Source organism: Oncorhynchus kisutch, unplaced genomic scaffold, assembly GCF_002021735.2.
Source record: "Oncorhynchus kisutch isolate 150728-3 unplaced genomic scaffold, Okis_V2 scaffold860, whole genome shotgun sequence".
Taxonomy (NCBI): Eukaryota; Metazoa; Chordata; class Actinopteri; order Salmoniformes; family Salmonidae; genus Oncorhynchus; species Oncorhynchus kisutch.
The window spans coordinates 89,115-112,491 of record NW_022262805.1 but is presented as its reverse complement, the minus strand read 5'-3'; the positions used below and the strand labels follow the sequence as shown (position 1 = coordinate 112,491).

General features: G+C 44.5%; 1 protein-coding gene and 1 pseudogene across 1 annotated transcript; both read right to left on the bottom strand.

Moving 5' to 3' along the window:
• Positions 1 to 1,259: 1,259 nt before the first annotated feature.
• On the bottom strand, positions 1,260 to 11,741 carry LOC116362664 (zona pellucida sperm-binding protein 2-like; annotated as a pseudogene).
• Positions 11,742 to 16,114: 4,373 nt separating this feature from the next.
• LOC116362658 (uncharacterized) lies at positions 16,115 to 22,459 on the bottom strand. Its single transcript, XM_031816713.1, is given in 4 exon segments — positions 16,115 to 16,129; positions 17,450 to 17,604; positions 19,043 to 21,382; positions 21,385 to 22,459. Coding segments are annotated over 4 exon segments (3,585 nt in total).
• Positions 22,460 to 23,377: the final 918 nt, after the last annotated feature.

Below are 23,377 nucleotides of genomic sequence, written 5' to 3'. Positions count from 1 at the left end.
TTAACTAAAATACATGTGTATAGAGGTCTTGCATCCTTGGCACAATAAAGGTATATTCTACTCTAGGCTTCATTAATGCCATTCAGACTTGAGGTTCATTGATTGGTATGAATATTAGTTCAGAACTACGTTTTAGGGTCCATACCCAGAGCGGCAACAGTTATTTTTAATCCGACTCAAGCAAGTAAATAGCTAGCCATGTTACTTTAGCTGCATTACAAGGCAAGCTTACAATTGTGCAGTCAATGCTTTAGCCAGCTAGATGCTTTACAGCCACTGTTTCACAAGACAACATCCTGGTTTGTTGGTTCTCAGGAGTCCCTGAAAGACAAAATTACAAAACACTAGCTAGTCTGAACTTGCTAAATAGAGATTTTTGTAATTTAACTATGACAAAAAAATATATGGCCACGTCTCTACATTATCACATTCCTCTCAAATTGTACATTTGCTTGACTCGTTAAGACAACTTCCATCTGTTTTGTCAGCAATCTTCGTTGAGCGCCACAAGGCAAGGGTGGCTCGTGTCAAAATTAGTCTTTGGTCATCCCAAAGCCTTGGGACCCAAATGCATAATGATTGCACAAACTCCCCTTGTGGTGGTCTGGAGCAATGAAACCGTCCCGCGGTGCAAGCTCGCAACTTTAAGGAGTGTCTTCAGTCCCCGCTGTGCCGTACGGTGTGTGTTGAAATCTTATCCTGATGCGGAATAGATTGCAACGTATTCGTGGCTCTACCTTCGTAGTTCGGACTTGGAGATTGTGAAGAGATGTCTTGTGGGGAATGCATGGGTGTCTGAGCTGTGCGCGAGTTTAAAACAGACAGCTCGGTACATTCAGCTTGTCAACACTTCTTACACAAACAAGTAGCGATGAAGTCATGCTCTTCCCATTTGAGCCATGAGAGATTGACATGCATATCATTGAAGAGGAAATGTCCATATTTGGATGGAAACCAAGCTAGTGAGAGGTATCAAGGAAAGTTGTAATTTCAGTTGAAAATTACCAACACTGCATCCAACCACAGCCCTGCTGGTTTCACTTTGGCAAACCACCATCTGCTATAACATTGAGTCAGTTCATCCTACTGGACAATGGAAAGCTTTTGTTTCGTCACCCATTGTTTGTCCTAGACGGGAAATTGGTGTGCAACACTTATCTCCCTCCGGTGGATGGTTCAGAGTTCCATGCTTACAAAAGGGTTGATTGATACATGTCAGATGACAAGCCTACGACATGGTGTTAAGGTAGCTCCAACGGTTAGGATTGTTTTATATAGAACACTTTATTTGACATGTTAGAACAATACATTACACCCAAAGAATGTATCCAGAAGAAACATATACATGACGCTCCTCAAAGAGGTCTTTGACATGTTGTTGACCTGTTGAGAGAGCGAACCTATTAGTTCAGTTATGGTCTGCCAGGGTCTGAAAAGCATAAAACAAGACCTACCTCTTTTCAGGTTGTCCTGATTCACACATTGTCCACTACAGGGGCCGCCAGTGGGACTACTGGCATCACAGATGACCACATCACAATGGACAAAGACCTAGGAATCAAAGATTTGATGGTGTCAGTTTTTTTTTAAAGGGATGATTGCCACTCTAAAATTAAAGAAGAAAGATTGTTGGGTGAACTTTGTTACCTGGCCACTCGGCTCAACCGCATCACCGGCGAAGGAAAACATATAGGCCTCAAAGCGTTTGACGTGAGGGGGGAAGCGGACCCTGGCGTCAGCTTCTACCGGGTGGAAGACCACACGGTATGGATCCTCGGGGTTCTCACAGCTGCCAGTGTAGAGAGAGGGACTAAGTTATGAACAAGAAAACGCTGCAAATGGTGTCATGACTGTCCTGTGAGGATCAGATCAATTTACAGCAGAAGTGGGTTCTTTCTCCCCCTCCAGTATGAACTAAAGGAATGTTTTTGCTAACAGGCTTTACCCAACAATCACCTTTGTCTTGAAAAAACATATTTCATATACAATGTAAAGGCTAGAGACGTCCTACCTGTAGAGTAAGCGCGTTTCTAGTAAAAATCACAAAATAAAAACCAATATGACATTCATTTTCTATAGCTAATCTCTGAGTGCATAAAAGGAATGGTAACAGAAATTAACATTAGACCAGAAAACCGTGAGGGGTGTGAAGAGAAACCTTGTAACAAGCTGTCATTGTGTCACCTGTGTGTTTAGCCTGTGTTATTTAGTTAGCTAGTAATTCAATTAAACCAACTTGTATAGTACTGAATCATAAGGCTGGGGTTTTTGCAGCTGCAAGGAGGATACGATGTAAAGTTAATAAGTTGACTATCAATTTAATAGATTTCTACCATCTAGAGTTTACGTCGGGAGACGGTAACTTTAAAACCGCTTCCTCGGCACCCCAAATGCTACGTTTTTATTTTAAAGAACAGAAATTGGGCTTTCCGTCAACAATATTTATTTTGGTCTAACATGTATATTCAATTCCATTGACATGAGGTGAGATGTCCCTCTAAATGGTTCTTAATTCTAAATTATCCAGAAAGGTCGCCTGTAGTCTGACCAGAATATTGATCGTGGTTTAACCAAAGTTGCCGAAGAGACAGTCGGTATCATCAACACAAGTACTTCATTTTAAACAAGAACTTCATGCAATGCGCCAGAGCAATTCTTCCGCTGTTGGAGAAAAATTGGTCACACAAAATAAATTCTACACCCACGGCATCGGAGTCACACGGAGGACTTCTGTGAAGGGCGCAGCTCTACTATACAAAGTAACCTACGCATTGACAGTTTAGGCCTACTTTTTTAATTTGCATCTTTGGGAGGTTTATCCTTTACTGTTTAACTGCCAGATATTAGCAAAAAGGAATTTGTGAAAGCTGAAGACGTTATATTAAGAGAAACACCCACACCAGTACAAATCACTTGAGCTGACTGACGATGGTAAGGATTTTGCACAACGATATGGTTGCAGCTGAAGTGACAGATCTCAACTACCCATTTTGTGCACAGCCATGTGAATGTTGTCTTTTCCTATGATATACAAAACATTTCAGCTTGTTTTTTTAAAACTGCTATGACATTGCTGATTTAATAAACAGCCGTGTCCACATGGCCAAACTTAGGTTGATACCAATTCATAAAAATGGTCAAATTGCATGATTTCATAGCAAACCCGATCCCCCAAATGAATGGTTTTGACCAATAAAGTTGCTTCACTACACTGCTTGGTGTAACATGCAGCCAGATACTGAAAAGGCACCCGCAAAATAAAGGGTCATTTGCAGCGTGCATAATCATAAGTAATTGTAGCCCATTACAATGTAGGAAAAATAAGTCATCTTTCTATAGTAACCCAATTTAAATTCTTGAGATAAAAATTAGGCCAGCATGTCCATCTGTGGCAAAGTGCTCACCCAAATAAAAAAAATGTAGTAACATTTTTTTTAAATATGAACATTAGCTAGCTAAATAAGGTTAGCAAGATGCTGCTACACTTGACCGTGGTATTTGTTCATGTTTAGCAACTCCCAATTAGCGCATTCTCTAGGACAGGAAATTCCATTGAAAGCGGCATCAACTTCTGGGGATCCTGTCAACTGATCCTATTCAGTTTCAAACATCCATGCTGCACAGGCATCTGAACAATCCTTTAGGTTTAGTGCAATAACTGTTTTAAATACAAGAGGTCACTTGTGCCTGAATTCAACCCAAAACCAACAACTATTCAGTCAGTGTTAAGAGCAGTTTTATGTAACCAATCGGAAAGGCAAGCCAAGCTTGCCAGCCGCTCTTGATTTCCATTTGACTGACCATCAGCTTGGCACAACACTGAACTGTAGCAAACCAAAAGGATAACATTGAGTAAAAAGGTGTAGGTAATGCCAACATTAACCTTTTCACACACACAAGTTCCAAATATCTTCAGTCGCCCCAGTGGGAGTTGATTTCATGCGCGTGATGTTGGAACGGTGAGTGCATTCTGACATGTGGACATTTAACCCGCGCTGACCTTAGACCAAGGCACACTACCTGCTAATTTTCTAGAAGCCGTTTCAACTTCTAATTTTGCCTCATTCATTCACAAAAGTAGCCCATTTCACGGTTGCAGACCATTTAGATTTGAGAATTTAATGAGCCGGACAAACTTTCCTTCAAAAGAAAGCCCAAGCACTTCCCCAGATCAAGTATACAGTCCTTGCACATTTATTGCCTTCCTCACAAATAACTGTGGACATGCGTGTATTCCTATCAAAGTGCCTTATTTTCTGTGTCACGTGTTGTCGTTTCTACTGCATCGTACCGTAAGTATAATGTGCTTAGCGTTTTATTCATGCTTTCTGATTCTTGCCTAGATTGTAATGGACACGTGTGTAAAACACTTGAAGGTGGTACTGAATATAAGCTAACACCATACAATGCAGTCGGGTTATCACGTAAGCGTCTGTCAGACTTATGGTGATCTCAACTGGAGTAACCTCATTGTCTTGAATGCACTGAAGTCGTCAGTTGATTTGAACACGGCATCAGAGTGTAAACTACCTCAGGGTTGCCAGATCAGACCCCCCCTTTCCAGGGGTATATAGCTTAGAAAAACTGTCTGCCTCACCATTTATTGTTGATAAATTCCCAGATCTTAGTAATATTTCCTGCATCATCCTCTTCACAATACCTTCCCCCAAGGACTTAGCCCCCAATAATGGATTGTGCTATATCTTAGCTTTCGTGCTACGGTTGTATTTGGGGAGGTGACAACAATTGGCGTTTTGTATAGTTACCTGTAAACTACTTGTCATGTGATAATGTTTGTACTTGTTACGGCGTACACATGCTGAAGTGGCCAAACTAAGTTAAGATCTCAGGCAACGGGTCGCAGTGAACAGCATTCTAGGAGTTCTTGGTTGACAAACATGGCTGCCATACTTTCTATACTAGATTTACATGGCTCCCTTGTACCGCATCATACTGTAAAACAAGTCAACCTGTTATTTAGACTAGATAACGTTAACATTGATATATTTTACAAGCAAAGCTGGAATAAAGTTGTGAAGACCTTTATTTCTCAACACAACATTGTTTAGATGCTTTTCAGACAACGCGGTTTAGAGTCGTTTGATGCAGCATACGTTCCAATGATACGCTGCAGGGACCACTCAGTGATAACAAGCATGTGATCATACGCGCCAGAATCTCCCATAAGTGTGAAATTGGGTGGAGATCTGGTGACAGACCGCACATGGCTCACATCGTTTTTAAGCATTGTGACCACTCGACCTATGGATGGGGGCATAGCCACGGTAGCCAAAGTAAATGGCCTGCCAAGCATGATAGGTTGCTAATTACTCAGGAACCACACCTGTGGAATAACACTTGTTTAGGCCCAAAAACAACATGTTACCCATTAATGATGAGATTCCACCGGGGTCGGGAGTCGCGGTCCTCGTTGAGGGTGGCCCAGCAGTGGTCAAGCACCAGCGCTACCTTGGGATCAGAGGACGTGGTCAGCTCCACCTCAAAGTGCAGAGGCTGTCTCAGGTACCTCACCACTGGATAGTCCTCCTCCTGGTGGAACGTGTTATACGAGGCGTCTGGAACACAGAACAAGACAACCGGGGGTCGTGGTCAGTGGGCACCATCGGAACTTGTCCATTAAGAAATGCTCGTTTATCATATCCTGTTGTGCCCCAATGAACACAAGCCATTTATAGCCAACACTATCCACCCCCCACTAGAGGCTTCTAACAAATTCCCAAATCAGCTCCTCACCGTTACTACATAGCCACACCTGTAGATCTCAGAACGCGAGTAATATATCACAAGGCTTACATTTTTGGGAATGGTTTTGTAAAGGAGACCATCCAAGATTCTTTTAGAGGCTAGGGGTCAAGTTGAAATTCTGAATTTGTGCACGCTTACCCTGAGCGAGTCTCATTCTGACCATTAGTCGACCCGTCCCAGTCTCGGCAAAAGGCTCGTTGTCACGCGGCCTGGTCAGGAAGGCCAATGTGCGAGTGATGTTGGCCACATAGGAGCAGGAAACCTTTAACCTAAAGAGGGATGTAAGCAACTTCAATAGGGGAAACGTCAAGCAGTGGAGTGGACACTGGTAGTAGAGGCACATTTTCCCTGTATACAAAGTATTGAGCAATGGATGAAGAAAAATAAACCTTATGAAAGCTAATAGCTACAATTGTGATGCGTAATGCACTTACTGATATTCCTCCTCTGAAGACGTCGTGGCATTCAGCTTCACCTCAAGTTCATCTGGCAAGGAGATTTCGTTCTCATACAGCATGACATTGTTGATAAACTATGTAGTAGAGGGGAATTGCTTATTACAGCCTGCAGAAGCAAACAGTCCGTAAATACACAGTACCCATCACCTCAGGGTAATAGTCATTTTACCTTCCTGGTGGTGCCACAGGAGTTCAGTGAAGTGGAAGTAGGCGAAGCGATCGTCACTGTAGGTGGGACCACAGGCGGGGTCGCTCAGGGTCAGCTGACCGGGGTTCAGACCGGGAACAGAATCCACCTTCACCGCCAGCGCAGTCATCGTTCCGTTAGAGAAACACTCTTGGAGGTGGGGGAGCAAAAGACAGGTAGCCATCAGACCTGGGTTCTGTATTTGTTAAACTTATTGAGCTTGAACCAATGGAATAGCACCAAAAATGCAAACCATGCCCATCTGGCACTACCATTTAGACTCACGGTATTTGCAAGGCACCCAGGTTTGGTAACCATGTTAAACGATAATTTATCGTAGTAATTGTTTGAGAACCAACCAGTCAGCGTTTTGAGGAAGCTGCAAGCCAGGGAAAAGTATTTGATGGTCATGTTGTTGTAAGGATTCAACAGAGCCACATCCAGTCTGCTCCTGACAGAGGACGAGTGAACCGACTGGGAACCAATGGGAGAGTTCATTAGTCCAATATTGTATGCATGTATACAGGGTAAGGAAAGCAAAGCTAGCTGCAGCAATTTAGGTTAACATGTTTTGGGAGAGCGTCGTACCTCAAACACTGCGTCCGGCGAAGAGAAGGGCAACGTGATGGTGAAGTCTGTGTCGCCCTCTGTTAAATACTGTTGAGCAAACTCATGGTTAAGCAGCCGCTTGCCAACCAAGACCACAAAAAAGGGCTCTTGGTTCCTGTAGTCCACAGTGATGTGGAAGTTCTCCTGATCACAGTTGCCAGTGACTGAGGGTGGCACTACAAGGACAAACAGGGTTGTGTTCATTAATTAAGCACAAAAAACAGGAAGGTACTACTTGAACTTGTCCAAGAAGAAACCCTTGTTTAGATTGCAAAATGTTTTGCTACGGTGGGACTGAATAAACACGATCCTGGCAAATCAGGAACAGGGAAACTGGGTCCAAATACTCTAAAGCTTAACATTCTCTGTAGAAAGACCGCATAGGAAAACCCTACAGTATGGCTAGTTGGTCTTTCACTGCCAATTTCCTTTCAGGGCAATCATTAACGAGAGGAAACCATTCAACAGTAGTTTGGCGTAGTCCAGAGGCATACCAATGTCCAGCAGTACAGCGTCCACAACGGCAGAGTGAGAGAAAGGAGCGTACTCTGGAAAGATGACCAGGCCGTAGATCAGCTGAAGAGTGAAGGTTGTGACACCTTGTTCCGCCCTTCTCTGTAGTGAAGTTAAAAGCATTGGTCAGCATTATTGTTGCAACAGAACTCTATTCAACATCAAGTGACAACTAAGTACATATGGGGACTATTAAAACAACACTTGAGTAAATGAGGGATACAAAGTACATTTGTGCCATTATTTATATTTTGTTGGTGGCCCACTTATTAGGGCATGAACAAATCACTGCGTGTGGCTTTGCATTTAACAGAAACACACCTCCTTAAAGACCACCGGGTCTGAGAAGGGCACCTCCATCCTGAAGGTCTTCAAGGTGTTGTCCGGGGATCTCTGCTCTTGAACATTGAAGCCCCTGGCGTTGCACTCTGCAACAGTTAGCACCATGGTGGGAAAGGTGATGTTCAGCAGCTCCACATCAAGGTTGAAGGTCCCCAACTCAAGCACAAACACTGCCTGCTCAGGAACTGTGTCTAAGGGCGTGTCTGTTCATTGGCAAACAAAGGAAAACATTTTGAAATGCGGTACAATGGAAGTTGAAAATGGACATTTGTTATTGGGTAAGTCCAGGTATTGCCTCCCCGTTTCAGTACATTTTCTGTTTTGTGCCTAATGAACAACCCAGGCATCCCAAATTACCATAGGCGCTATTTAACTAAACCAGACTCACAGTTGCGAACTTGTGGAGGCCTGGCCATCGGAGGTGTTGTGATAGGGAAGAGGACTTTATAGCTGGTGTTCTCGTGTGCGACCTCCTCGATCCACAGCAACTCAAGCATGGGCTCAATGGTGTAAGTGACAAAGTACTGGTCATCCTGAATATGGCTCTGTAAGGGAGACGAGTGATGCAGTCAGGCTGTAATACACAATTTGAGTGCAAAAACAGGTAAATGTTCCTTATAAGCCAGAATGTTAAATACAATTATTCTACCACTTTTTGCCGCTCGTAATTTAAGACACAATATCTAAAGGAAAGTATTGGTTACCAGACTTTAGACAGCTGGTAGGTGTATGTTTGTCAACTTGCATTTTCAAAGCAACTGACACGCAAAGTAAACACTTGCGCAATATGTAAACAGCAGCCGAGTGTTGCTTGCATTCAGTTGACAGTGGCAAAGCTACCGCCTCCCTAAAAAGTCAGGTAAACAATACTTTAGTGTGGATATTTGGTCTGAAATTTCAAGCGGCTAAAGGACAAACTGCAAAGACAAGAGGTAGAGTATGTTTAAGTGTAATTTTATGCAAAATTCTCACAATTTTGCAAACCATTGTATATTAGCCTGGTTAAGCAAACAATTGCTCAATAAGAAACATTTCTAGGAGTTTACCCATGAGAGATGGCAAAGGGTTACTGCAAAGCACTGACAACTGCTATAGTATAAAGGGCTCTACAAATAAGACAGGAACATTTTACTCATCCAATGCTGACCTTGAAGTAGCCGCCAACCGCCCCCACCGGAATTTCAACAATAATATGAGCCTCTGTGACTAAAACCGAGTAGTTTCTGGCAGCCATTTCCTCAGTGTCCAGCCTCTTAGCGTCAATTCCCATGTACACCTCCAACATGGTGAAGGCATCAGAGGAGAAAAGTGGGTCTATGTGCTTGGGCATGTACCAGGTGATCACTTCTGGAGTAAAGGCCACTGCCTCTGCAGTGACACAAGAAGCCAAGTGCACATCAAAACAGAACATTTTGCAACTGAAAACTGTGCCATTATTTGGAAAACATTTTCCCAACTGAACACTACATGAATGTCTTGTCTGGAGCCAATTAAGAACTGGGCTTATAGGATCTTAAATTATTTCACACTCAACCTGGTGTTGGACATACAGCCGTGGCATCTACTCGAGTAACCAGCCACTTCTGCTCAAAGAAGGTTGAGGTTGAGAGCACCCGCATCGGAACCCCAGCTACCTGTTCAGTAGGACACACGGTATTAACAATATGTTGCAGAGTTCAGGTAGGGCCACCGTTTCCAAATGTTTGCTCTACTGAACATGACCCAGTTCATGGAGGTCAGCTTACATTCTGGAGGTATGTCTCCTCTGCATTATGAGGGCTTCTTAACACCAGCCGTGTGGGAGTGTTGGCTATTGCATAGCCCTTCCTTTGGACCTCATCCACATTCATGACATTCTTGCTAGGACTAAAGACGACTGCTGTCATTTTGTATCCTGAAGCAACAGCCTGTCTCAGGAAATGGAAACATGAATTAAACAAAATTGTCAAACGCACATTGTTTAGCGCCATCCTGTCATTTTGTAGTGAAATTACAGAAACTGAAATATATAAACCTCAGCTCCCCTCCGGAAGTTGCCGCTCCTTGCTTTCGGGCCCCCAGTGGGCTGTTTGGGGATGGTTTGGATGTCTGGAAGAGTCCTTCTGACAGACACCTAGAGAAGAAAGGCCATTATTCCCTATGCATTTTCTCCCTCCCATACAAGAGGAAATCAAGGGCCAGTTCAGAAATCTGTCCACTCGCCTCCTTAAATGCATTGAGAATAGGCCAAAATTCCTCACCTCTAAAGTTCTCCTATGTGCATTTTGAAGACGCGAGTGGAATTGAGAGAGTCAAGACCTCTACGTTGTGTCGCAGAAGAAATGAAACACTGGACAGTTGTAGCTCTAGACAGATCATTTATACAGGCAGTACGACAAGCAGGACTGTAAACATGTCCATTGGGGCATGCTCTGCTCACTTGCCTCCATGTAGTTGCGGTCGCACAGAATCTCTCGGGAGGTCCAGGGGGTGTAGCTACAGGTTTTGCCCACTCTATAAACAGGGTCTTCAGTCATGTGGTTTCCTGGCAGCCTGAACTGCATGACCAAGCTGAACATCTTATCATCCTAAAATGAAGGGGGAAGGGAAAAAAGCCTTCATTATATAGCAAAAAAACAATTCAGGTGACATTCATGCAAGTTATAGACTGTGGCAAAATTGGCTATATGAATGCAGCTGCCACTGTATTGAAGCCACACTACAGGAGTAGAGCTCAATAGTTCACATCACTGCAGTCTGTATCAGAAAGTTGGCTGGCCCTCTGAAAGCCCTCCATAAACTTCTGCTGTACCTTACGTCATCGTTAACTTAGAGGTAAGAGATACCAGACCAAGGGGTGGCTAACAATGGAGATCCTTTTGATATCCACAGAGTTAAGTAAAACTGCTTCAATGTTTCTGGAACCGGACTTCGGCAACTCAGGCTTATTGAGGACCTTTTTACTGAAGAATGGGTTCAGTTATTTCATTTTTCCATCTAGTGATGCAAATATAGACTTTTATCTTTGTGTAGACAGGGCTCATCTGTAAAAGAGCCTGGTCTCAGCATGACTCCATGTCAAAGGTAAATAAAATGACATTGCTACAGTACGAGTTGCAAATGCAGTGACACTGAAAGGCAAACTGTCCATTTGAAGTACAAGCAAACACTACAGTTCTTAGGGTTACCATGTTTTGGGAAAAGCAGTTTTGAAGAGAAGCAAAAAACATGGCATTCCCCATGGGGTCAAATTTAAAGCTGAATCCACACTGAGTAGCAAGGCCAGGCGTCAGGTTTATGATTTGTGTGTCATCTGGAAGGGACGGAGATGGTGTGAACACAATAGATGACAAGCAATATCAAGCCATGAATTATGAAAGGAGAGAAAGAGAATCATAAGAGGCAAACTCACTGAAGACAGCGTCAACCTCTTCAAAAAGAGGAGCGACACTCAAACGAATAACGTTACCAAGGCATTCAGCGTTGAGGTCATCTGGAATAGGAAAGGTTAGTTTAAAAAAAAAATCTTGTCAAACGCTTAGTGCTTAAATTTGCAAGGTGCAAAATGCATACTTATAGAAGGTGTCTGTTGTGCTTGTATGCCCACAGCTGCCATCAATAGGCAAAACAACCTGTAAGGCATTTGACAAATTATTATGATTAAAAGGAGGAAGAACACAACTCAAATGTTTGCGTCGCATAAGACTCTCCTAGGCCTGCTACTACTTACCCTGAGCTAAGGAAAATAATCATTGTAGAAGAGATTTGTTCTGATAAAATACACAGCTACAGAACCTAATATTTGACCCAAAGTGTGCAGCCTACAGCCCAGGGGTGTGCAACTTTTACCCTATGACAAAGGCTTCCCACACTCAGTCACCTGAACCCCAAAGGGCTGCACATTTTCTTTTTATTCCCCTAGCCCTACAAAGCTGATTCAAATAATCATCCAGCTTTGTTAATCTGAATCAGCTGTGTAGTGTTAGGACAAAAACCTAAATGTAAGGCTACTGTTCAATTTTAGAAGGGTGCTCCGCCCTCACCGCTTTTATCCATTCATGTCAGGGGCCATGGACCGGTGCACCTCGGCTCAGGTTAATAGAACTCCCTCATTAGCAGCACAACAGCCTTTCACAGGTGAAAAGCATAATTACCCAACCGTCTACAATTGTAGCCCAGACAGAGAGAAAGATATTGGCCTCTAATGGCCAAAATGCTGCATTTGCATGCACTTTCACAATTTGAATGTAGTCAACTGGGTGGGACTACCAACTTCATTTGGCTGAGCCCTACTGGTGACCCTGTTGAAGTCATGTCCAATCGGGTCATCAGAAGGGCTCAGACAATTGTGAAGAAGAAATGTTACTACTTTAATGTGAAGATAGCCTCAATGGCGCTGCCCATGCTGTCACAGACACTATATTGGCACAGATACATAGATTAGTCTTTTATCTTCTTATGGCTTCTTATTATCTTCTTGTCCAGAGGTGCCCAGAGTAAACTGCCTGCTACTCAGTCCCAGAAGCTAAGATATGCATATTATTAGTATATTTGGATAGAAAACCATATGAAGGTTCTAAAACCGTTTGAATGATGTCTGTGAGTATAACAGAACACATATGGCAGGCAAAAACCTGAGACAAAAATCCAACCAGGAAGTGGGAAATCTGAGGTTGGTCGTTTTTCAACTCATTCCCTATTGAAGACACAGTGGGATATTGGTCATGTTGCACTTCCTAGATGTCAACAGGCTTCCACTAGATGTCAACAGTCTTTAGAACCTTGTTTGATGCTTCTACTGTGAGGTGAGGGCGAATGAGAGGGGAATGAGTCAGAGGTCTGGCAGAATGCCTTGAGCTCGTGACGCTCGTTCACATGAGGGCGAGCTCTGTTCCATCGCGATTCTACAGACAAAGGAATTCTCCGGTTGGAACATTATTGAAGATGTATTTTAACAACATCCTAAAGATTGATTCTATACATCGTTTGACATGTTTCTACGGACTGTAACATAACTTTTTGACATTTCGTCTGCTCCTAATGAACACGCTTCGTGAGATTGGATTTGTTTACAAAACTCGCTAACAAAAGTAGCTATTTGGACATAAATGATCGAACAAAGCAAACATTTATTGTGGAACTGGGATTCCTGGGATTGATGAAGATGAAGATCATCTAAGGTAAGTGAATATTTATAATGTTATTTCTGACTTCTGTTGACCTCTTTTTGGCCTGTTTGGGCTCTGAGTGCCGTAGTCAGATTATTGCATGGTTTGCTTTGTCCGTAAAGGTTTTTTGAAATCTGACACAGCGGTTGCATTAAGCAGAAATATATCTTTAATTCTGTGCATAACAATTTTATTTTCATCTACATTTATTATGAGTATTTCTGTAAACTGATGTGGCTCTCTGCAAAATCACCGGATGTTTTTGGAACTACTGAACATAACGCTCCAAAGTATACTGAGATTCTTTTGATATAAATATGACATACATATATTGTGTAACATGTATTGTGTAACATGAAGTCCTATGTGTCATCTGATGAAGATCATCAAAGGTTAGTGATTAATTTTATCTCTATTTCAGATTTTTGTGACTCCTCTCTTTGGCTGTAAAAATGAGTGTGTTTTTCTGTGACTTGTCTCTGACCAAACATAATCGTTTGTGGTGCTTTCGCCGTAAAGCCTATTTGAAATCGGGCACTGTGGTGGCATTAACAAGAAGTGTATTTTTAAAATGGTGTGAAATACTTGTATGTCTGAGGAATTTTAATTATGAGATTTCTGTTCTTTTGAATTTGGCGCCCTGCACTTTCACTGGCTGTTGTCATATCGATCAGCCCTAAGAAGATTTATCTATCTCTATGAGGCAAGACAATTGTCATTCAGGATTAAAAGGTGACTGCACTTCCTCATTTGGCCTTAGCTGTGTTCGAATACTCGTACTAACTGTACTGTTTGTGACATGAATTGAGTATTTAGTATGCTTATTGGTCATAGTATACCTGTATAAATATATCATAGTATACCTGTATACCTCTGGCCCTTCTTTGGACACTGTGTTAACTAACCTCCAGATGAGCTTCAATGCCATACAACTCTCCTTCCGTGGCCTCCAACTGCTCTTAAATGCAAGTAAAACTAAATGCATGCTCTTCAACCGATCGCTGCCCGCACCTGTACGCCCGTCCAGCATCACTACTCTGGACGGTTCTGACTTAGAATATGTGGACTACAAATACCTAGGTGTCTGGTTAGACTGTAAACTCTCCTTCCAGACTCACATTAAGCATCTCCAATCCAAAAGCCCCATTTACTACCCACCACTGCAACCTATATGCTCTCGTTGGCTGGCCCTCGCTTCATACTCGTCGCCAAACCCACTGGCTCCAGGTCATCTACAAGTCTCTGCTAGGTAAAGCCCCGCCTTATCTCATCTCACTGGTCACCATAGCAGCACCGACCCATAGCACAAGCTCCAACAGGAGAATCTCACTGGTCACCCCCAAAGCCAATTTTTCCTTTGGCCGCCTTTACTTCCAGTTCTCTGCTGCAAATGACTGGAACAAACTGCAAAAATCACTGAAGCTGGAGACTCAGATCTCCCTCACTAAGCTTTAAGCACCAGCTGTCAGAACAGCTCACAGATCACTGCACCTGTACATAGCCCATCTGTAAATAGCCCATCCAACTACCTCATCCCCTTGCTGTATTTATTTATTTATCTTGCTCCTTTGCACCCCAGTATCTCTACTTGCACATTCATCTTCTGCACATCTACCATTCCAGTGTTTAATTGCTATATTGTAATTGCTTCGCCACCATGGCCTATTTATTGCCTTACCTCCCTTATCCTTTCCTTATTTGCACACACTGTATATAGACTTTTTCTACTGTATTATTGACTGTATGTTTGTTTATTCCATCTGTAACTCTGTGTTGTTGTATGTGTCGAACTGCTTTACTTTATCTTGGCCAGGTTGCAGTTGTAAATGAGAGCTTGTTCTCAACTAGCCTAACTGGTTAAATGAAGGTGAAATCAAATAGAAATAAAAAAATACTATGGATATATTTAGTATGCCAAATGTTCCAGGATGTCGTACTAAATTCGCCAAAGTATGAGGAATACACGAAGAGGACACTGTTTCCGTACTTTAGGGCCAATAATGCAATTCTTCAGGAAATGGGAAATTTCCAGGTTTGTTGAAAATGGCGGAAAATATGCAGTCGAAGTACAACGAGAGCGGATACAAATTCATTGCTTTAACTAATTATGACAAATATTAAGAAAATGTTGAGCAATGTAATAAAGTAATTACTTTTTAAATAAGTTAAATTACACGTTATATTGGCTGACAATTTGTTAGCTACACTGGTCTTACGAACCACATAGCGTATCAGTACAGCAGTATGTACCGGTATGTTGTTAGCTAGATACCTAATGTTAGTTGGCTACTTATAGATAAAACTTGACAGTATAATAACTATAGGCTATCTAACTAACTACCCAATGTTTGACGTGATTATTCCCGTCATTCTGAGCTTAGCTAAATGGTATAGTCATTGTGCGTTCTCAATGGACATTCGGGTGCTTTCGTAAATTCGCTCTGGCTGTCTACTCTGCTCTGAATTTACAAACAGACAATCTGACAAAGCTCTGAATTCATGAGCGCATTCTGGAACTCCTGATTGAATTTAAGAACACACCCGAAGTCGTATAATGTCTAACCAGTCATTTGTTATGCTAGATAGCTAGCAAGAGGTTGCATAGCAACAGCATCACCTTCCGGTAGACAGGTGAAAAGCTAGAACGCGCAATTGAAAGCATACTGTTCGTTTACAGTATACTAAAATGAACTAATAATATATAGTATTCAGTATATACTCATTAAGTATGTAGTATACAGTATGTTAGTGTGGGTATTCGAGCACAGCTCTTGTTTTTCATCAATGCTCATTAAGAAATGCTAGCGGCCATGACTGAAGGCAAACAAGGAAATAGATGTGCTAAGTCATCTGTTTATGTAAACTGAAGCACATGGGTTCAATCCTTGTTCGGCGTTTATGGAAGCTAGATGATATTATGGAAATGAACTTTCATTAGAACAGTGTAAAGAAAAGGTCAATTGTGTTAGAAATTAGATATGTAGACGGGCGAGTCGGTCAAGGATCGATTCAGACAAGGTGGTAAATTGTATGACAAGCGACAGTTTATTTAGAGTGAAGATATCTAGAACAGCGTAATTACGGCTCCCCCGCTAGTTCGTACGGAACTGCAGACAAAGAGACCGTTACAATCAGTACACAACTAATATATAGAACAGAAAGTAGGTTGATTCTGGAAGATCGGATCTTTGGATTGGTTCAGCTGGGGTGTAGTCTGTAGTCTTCCGCCATTGGCTCAGTTGTCTGTCCGTCATCGTAGAATCCTCTTCGGGCACACAATGTTCAGCTACAAAGGAGATTATGTGTGTGCGCTGGTTTTGGCAATTTGTGTAATGCGGGAGCTATCCTGTAGGGGACCCCACAGGCTTTACTTTGAGTTGTAGCCCTGTATTAGCAATAGGTTGGTCACCTGCATAAGAAATAGCATTTCTCTACAAAACCCTCTCTTCACGTCTCACCAGAGACGTGACACAACCTAACTAGATCCAGACACAAAGAGAAACTTCTCCCAAGGGGACTATGAAATAAGGCACGGTATTAAACAGAAATAGATATATATGTATTACCATCATGTTCTCCATTCAATCCCACTATGTACTAAGTTGGCTACCAGCCACCTAGGAACTTACAACCCTCATTTAACAGAGCGGAGAACAACAGCTCAAAATAAAAGTAAAATGCTTGTCTACATAAGCCAACTTTTTCCCGCAGGAAAAAGTTGTGATTCCCTCTCTTCACATCTCCAAAGAGATGTGACTTAAACTAGGCAAGTCAGGCGGAATGATCCACTTGCATAACACATACATACATCCCCATAAGGCAACAGCAGATATAATGTAAACCTAATAGGCACTCTCATCCTCGAATTCAAGTAGGTCTTTATCCAGCAGAGGAAACATCTGGGAAGGGGAGGAAGGGTCAATGGCTCTAGAGATAACCCTAGTGGTAAGGGAACGGATGCATGGAATGCAACAGCATCCACAGAGAGCTAAAATGGCAGCGAACACCGAAATGGATACCAAAATGGAGGACACCAGGGTTTTATATTTACCAAACGCACTCATCCAGGAGTCCCACATCGAGGTATCTATCCCAGAATGAGATTTAATTTTACCAGTAAGCGTCCGCAGACCTTCCAGAGAGACCGTCAAACTACCATCCGAGGCTGTGTTATTAGGGATGAAAGTACAACACTGGTCACCAAACATAGAGCAAACTCCGCCCTTCTCAGAGAGTAACATATCAATGGCAATACGATTTTGGAAAGCCATCAGGCTGGTTGCAGCCAGTTGACCATGTACTGCTTCAAAACCCTGCTGAGTCCAGTTGCCTAGTCTTTGGACGTTGTAATGTATATAGTTAATACGATCAACATTCTTGTTAATTGTGCACCACCAACAGATGGATGATTCAAACCCTGCAGCTACCTGATCTATTAACTTATACTCATCAGGCACTCCCCTAGGGACTCCGATAGCGTCTATGTAGGAGGGGTCTCCACTAGATGGGGTGGTGTCTCTCCTGGAACGTCCCCTATATCCGGGATTCACTCCCTGGGTCCGCAGAACAAGGTCCTCGGCTCCTATAGGGTAGATAGAAACAGGCAACAAGAGAGTAACAAGTGCACAGCGTCCAGTACTGTTGGAGGGTAACTTATCAAACAGGACCGTGCTACCACACCACCACCACACATCTGCTCTGGATATTGACCTGAGGCTCCCCTTAATATTAACTGTATCCAGACACCAATCCGCAGGGATCCATCCCACCTCGGTTCCTCCTCCCGTCATATTGACACAAGTAAAATTTGCCCTTGCAACCTGGTTGGAAAACACTGGGTTCCTAGTGGTGAATTTAGTAACCGGATAGACCTCATCCCAGGCAGTACAATTATCCCTGGGGTTATCTGTAGTCATAAGAGGGATTAGACATGCTAGAGTCACTACTGCTGGGACAATGCGGAGCAATGGACGAGCTCCCATGCACAGCACACAATTCTGCCTGGTGGTATTTGCAGCTTCCTCGGTCAACAATAGCCAATTATTGGAAAAACCTGAGACTCCTGTGGCTGTTAAAATTACATCATCCGGACTTTTAAGCCTGGATATTGCCTCCACCGGGCCAAACAGTGGGGATGACGGGGACCCTTTTACGGGTGTGGTCATGTCATTCCTTACTGTAACCGAAGTCGGTTTAGGATTATTAGTCACGCAAATTCGCCACAACCAATATCTGACCCCGGAATTCCCTGGGGCCAGTATGAAATCATAACACCCTAAGGGCTGGCCCCCTGGCCTAACAGTAAGTTTCAGTCCCGTATTTGTCTTAGTTAAAGTCAGTCGCTTCCGCCATTTCACTGCCCCCTCGTCTGTTGTCCAGTCTTCCCACCCATTACCTGTCTCCCCCACCAAATTCCTCCAAGACCAATCGCCAACCTTCCCTAATGTCATATACCAGACGTGTCCGGCAAACCAGAGTGCACTGGTCCCCGCCTGTTCCCTCCCCTTTAGCCTAGAGTACCCTAAAGTCCCCCAAGGGATGTTAATGATATTAGTTGCGTTTGCGGGGACGCAAACGGTCGTGCTCCGTATGTCGTTGGCCTTACAATCAGTGTCAGGGGTGGTGGAATGCCTCTTGCACAAATGATTGGTCAGTTCTATATGTGCCATGGATGTGGTCAGGTTGGATGACCCATTAGAGGGTCCTATATCTGCTTGTGATGTAGGTGTATGATGCTCTAATACCCACAGGAGAATCCCCATGGAAACTCCTGTGACTACAATAAAAATAACAAACACGGGGCCCGATATCCCCAATCTCGTCCAGGGATAGCCCCTATCTCTGGACAGCCTGTTAGTTGGTGTGCTGGGGAGCTGCTCCCACATCCTCACCAACTAAGGGTTCTGTGGTTGTAATCAAATTTAGGTCGCTCAAATCGACCCTGACTTCAGTCAGAGTTCTAGAAGGAGTCGGTGCTGGTGTACAATGAGTCAAGTGGTGCCAAGGTGCGCCCGATTTACCTTTGACCTGGACTGAGTGTGAAGTAACCTCCTTCACTTCGTACGGTCCAGTCCACCTGGGATCCGCCCACTTTCTTTTGTGGACCTTGATCCTTACCCAATCGCCGACCTTTACCCTCAGTTGCTCCGGATCTCCCGTCAGCTCCCCCTCATGGACTTTGTGTATCTGTTTGGAAAGAGCTGCGGACAGTTCCGTCAATTTTCTTACATAGTCAGTCATACCTATCTGGTGTACATCAAGAGGGGGCATATGACCTCCCTCTCTTGGTGGACCTGGCATTACTCTTCCTGTCATTATTTTGTGGGGTGAGAGATGAGTCCCTGCCCCAGGTGATGACCTCATGGCCATCAACGCCAGTGGCAGGGCCTCCACCCATGTCAGTTTTGTACCAGCACACACTTTGGCTATCTTACACTTAAGAGATTGGTTGCAGCGCTCCACAAGGCCTTGGGCCTGTGGCTTATACACGGAACCAAACTTGTGTATAATGCCGAACCTCTCCTCCACCTGTCTCAGGTGTTTGTTTGCGAAGTGGGACCCATTGTCGCTTCGGATATGTCTAGGGACCCCATATCTAGGTATGAGTTCTGTCTGTAGCCACTTAATGACCGTTATCCCATCCTCCTTAGCTGTTGGAATTGCTTCTACCCATCTAGAGAATCTATCTACCATTACTAGCAAATATCTCTTCCCGTTCTTTACATTGTCTTCTCCCATGTCTGTATAGTCTATACTGATGTCTTGGAAACATGCGTTTGGCACCGGGTAGGCCCCCATCGGGGTTTGGTAGGGCTTCTTTGGATTGTGGCTTCCACATATGTTGCATTCGTCACAGAATAAATCTGTCATGTCCTTCATGTGGGGGTGCCACCATATGTATGAAACCTTCTGTAAAGTTCTGAGTTTCCCTTCATGAGTGGGTCCATGGGCTTCCCTTATCAGTTCTGGACAGAGATTAGTCGGAGCCACCAGTCGGCCATCATGGCATCTCCATATTCCATCTGGTCCCTTAGAGCCTCCCTTCTGTGTCCAAACCGAATGTTCGTAAGGGCCTGCCTCTTCCTGTAGTTCTAGTATGTGTTGGCTTGTCAATTCAGTCCTTGCCGGTTCTATCCCGAGCACCATCTGTCGGGGGCTGTATCCTCCTGCGGCCTTGGCTGCCAGGTCTGCGGCATCATTTCCTTGATTGATTCTGCTGGTCAGTCTTTGGTGGCCTCGGCATTTCATTATGGCCACTGTCTTTGGTAAGGACACGGCATGCATCAAACGTTCCATTTGGGCTCGGTGCTTGATGGGTAGGTTACCTGTGGTGGTAAAGTTGCGCCTAACCCATTGTGGTCCATCTATGTGCACTGCTCCGTGTGCGTATGCCGAGTCCGTGTAAATGTTTACAGTTTTTTCTTCGGCTTTCTCTAGAGCTTGAGTCAAAGCCACAATTTCCGCAAGTTGTGCAGATGCTGGCTGGGGGATAATTCCTGATTCCAACGTGACATGTGTTTTGTCATGCAGCTGCTGTACGACCGCATAGGCAGCTACGTTTCCTGTGTCTCCCTTGTAGCAACATCCGTCTGTGTACAGCCATAGGTCTGGAGATGTCAGTGGTTCATTTTCCAGGTCTGGTCTCAGTTTGAGCTCTTGTGCTGCCCTCTCTTGGCAGGAGTGTGCTAGGCCATCTTCTGCGGTGAGTGCATCTGCCATGTTCTTGTCGGTGTTCACAAAAGTGATGTGTGACTGGGTGCATTTGTTCTGGATTTTGTTTTTTCTGTCCGCACTGAAGGTAAATTCTTTGCTGATGAGGTATGCTGCCACCCCGTGGTGGGTGTGTATTTGCATCTTGTGGCACATTACCAGATGGGCTGTCTTCTCAATCGCCTTGGCTACCGCCGCAACGTATCTGGAACAGGCGGTCTGGCCGGTTTCAATGTGGTCAAGTTTTGAAGAGTGGTACATGAGTACTCTTCTCTCCCCCTCATGTTTCTGAAAAAGGACGGCGGATGCAAAGCCTTCCTTTTCAGAAACATCCAGGTGAAATGTTTTACCGTAGTCTGGTGCCGTGAGAGCAGCAGCCACAGACAGGTCAGTCTTCAGGAGCCCAAACGCCGTTGAAGCTTCAGGAGTCCATATAAGTGGGGCCTGTAGGTTTCTTGGGCCAGCTTCTCGAACAATTTCTCTCAGAGGTTCAGTTCTTTCAGTATAGTCTGGGATGTGAGTACGGCTGTATCCCGTCAACCCCAGGAAAGAGAGCATTCCTGAAACAGTAATGGGCCTGGGATGATGTAGGATTGAGTCTCGGTGTGATTTTGAGAGTCCGGCCCCCTCGCTTGAGATTTCCCTTCCAGGAACAGGACGGTTCGTCTGCATGATTGGACTTTTGACATCTTGACTTTGTAGCCTTTGACTGCCAGAAAGTCCAACAGGGTTTTAGTCATTTCTAGACAAAGGTCTGAGGTGGGAGCCCCCAGCAACAGGTCGTCTACGTATTGTATGAGTATCACTCCTTCTGGGATTTTCAGTTCTGCCAGGTGAGTCTTCAGAATATAATTGAAGATTCCCGGGGAAGAAGTGTAACCTTGGGGAAGTACGGAATAGGTAAATTGCTGATTCTCGTAGGTAAAGGCAAAAAGTGGCTGGGAAGCCTCATCCAATGGGATGCTGAAAAAGGCATTGGCCAAGTCCACTACGGTGAAATACCGATGTTTGGGTGACAGGTTGCTCAGTATAATGTGTGGGTCTGGAACAGGGAGATCGATGGGTGTGGTAACTTCATTTACAGCCCGGAAATCCTGCACCATCCGGTATGTTTCTCCTCCTGCCTTCGGAACTGGAAGTATGGGGGTGTTCCAGTGTGATATAGTCCTGTATATGCACCCAGCTTCCAGTAGGCCTTCGATAGTGGGTCTTATCCCCTCTGTCTGTTCTTGCTTCAGTCGATATTGGGTTCGAAATATTGGTACTTGCCCCGGATTGGTTAGGGTAATGCACACTGGTTGGACCTGTAACTTTCCCACGTCAAATGGTGTGGTTGTCCATATTGCCTTGTCTATGGAGTCCAAGACAGCAGGAGAGGAAGGGTGATCAGAATATGGTTTCCCGTGATGCCTGGGGAGAGTGAGGCGCTCAGGCTGGCACTGTTCTTCAGTGTCCACCATAGTCAGACGCCACATCTCTTCGGTGGTTGCCTTCAACAGGCCTGGTGCACTAGTCTCTTCCCAAGTGAGTTTCGAGGCCCTCTTTATCATTTGACCCAGACTTCGGGCCTCATGTCCATTCCCTACTGCGAGGGTCACGTGTGGAGCAGAGTCGGGTCCCAGTTGATACCAAGGTTTAATATGGTGTGGGAGTATGACTGGGGCTGCCACCCCCTCAGGGCCGCACACGATGGTAAGGCAGCGTATGTTTGGGGTAAGATGCATCATGTTTTCATCCCAATCTTGTGTGTACGACGTGTCTTCTTCGTCAGTGACGTTGAGAGTGCAGTGCAACTCAGCCTGTGGTGTCTTATAGGGATGGAAGGTATATATTAGCTTCCTCCATTGGTTGAATTGAAATTGGATGGCAGGAGTTCCAGGTCCAGATGGTAGGCATTTGAGCCAGTAAACCTCCTGTGTGGTGGATAGAGCAGGTGCGGGCAGAATTGGGAGCATCAGGATTCGGGCCCTTGGCGGTGGATCGAGCGCGACCTCCACACCTGACTCAGTTAGGTAGATTGCGCATCCTAACTTACAGAGTAGGTCTCGACCTAGTAGGTTGATTGGGCAATTTGGACAATATAGGAATTGGTGTTTCAAACTGGAAGGGCCCCACTGGAACAATAGTGGAGTAGTTTTGTATTGATCTTCAGGATTTCCTGAAACCCCCACCACCTTTACCTTGTCTGAAGAGAGGGGTTGATGAGAATTGATGGCGGAATATGTACATCCAGTGTCCACAAGGAACCTGTGGGTGACCCCTTGTACTACACATGTAATAGTGGGTTCCGTGTGGACAGAGAATTGTTGGCCATCTAACCCAACTGGTGGTGGTGGGCAGCCTCATTCCCATGGGGGGTATCCCTCGGACATCCCCTGGAAGGTGGGACCGGTAGGGGGCGCTGGGTTGTATGCTGGTTGATATCCCTGGGTAGGGGCTGGTGGATATCCCTGGGCAGGGGCTGGTGGATATCCCTGGGCACGGGCTCGTGGATATCCCTGGGCAGGGGCTGGGTACCTTGGGGCCCCTCTTCCCCGTTGTCCACCTCTCCTCCCTCTGTAGGCCAAGTATGACTGGCGCTGCTGTGAGAGGGGAGCAGGGCAGATCCTTGCATAATGCCCTTCTTGGTAGCAATTGTAGCAATT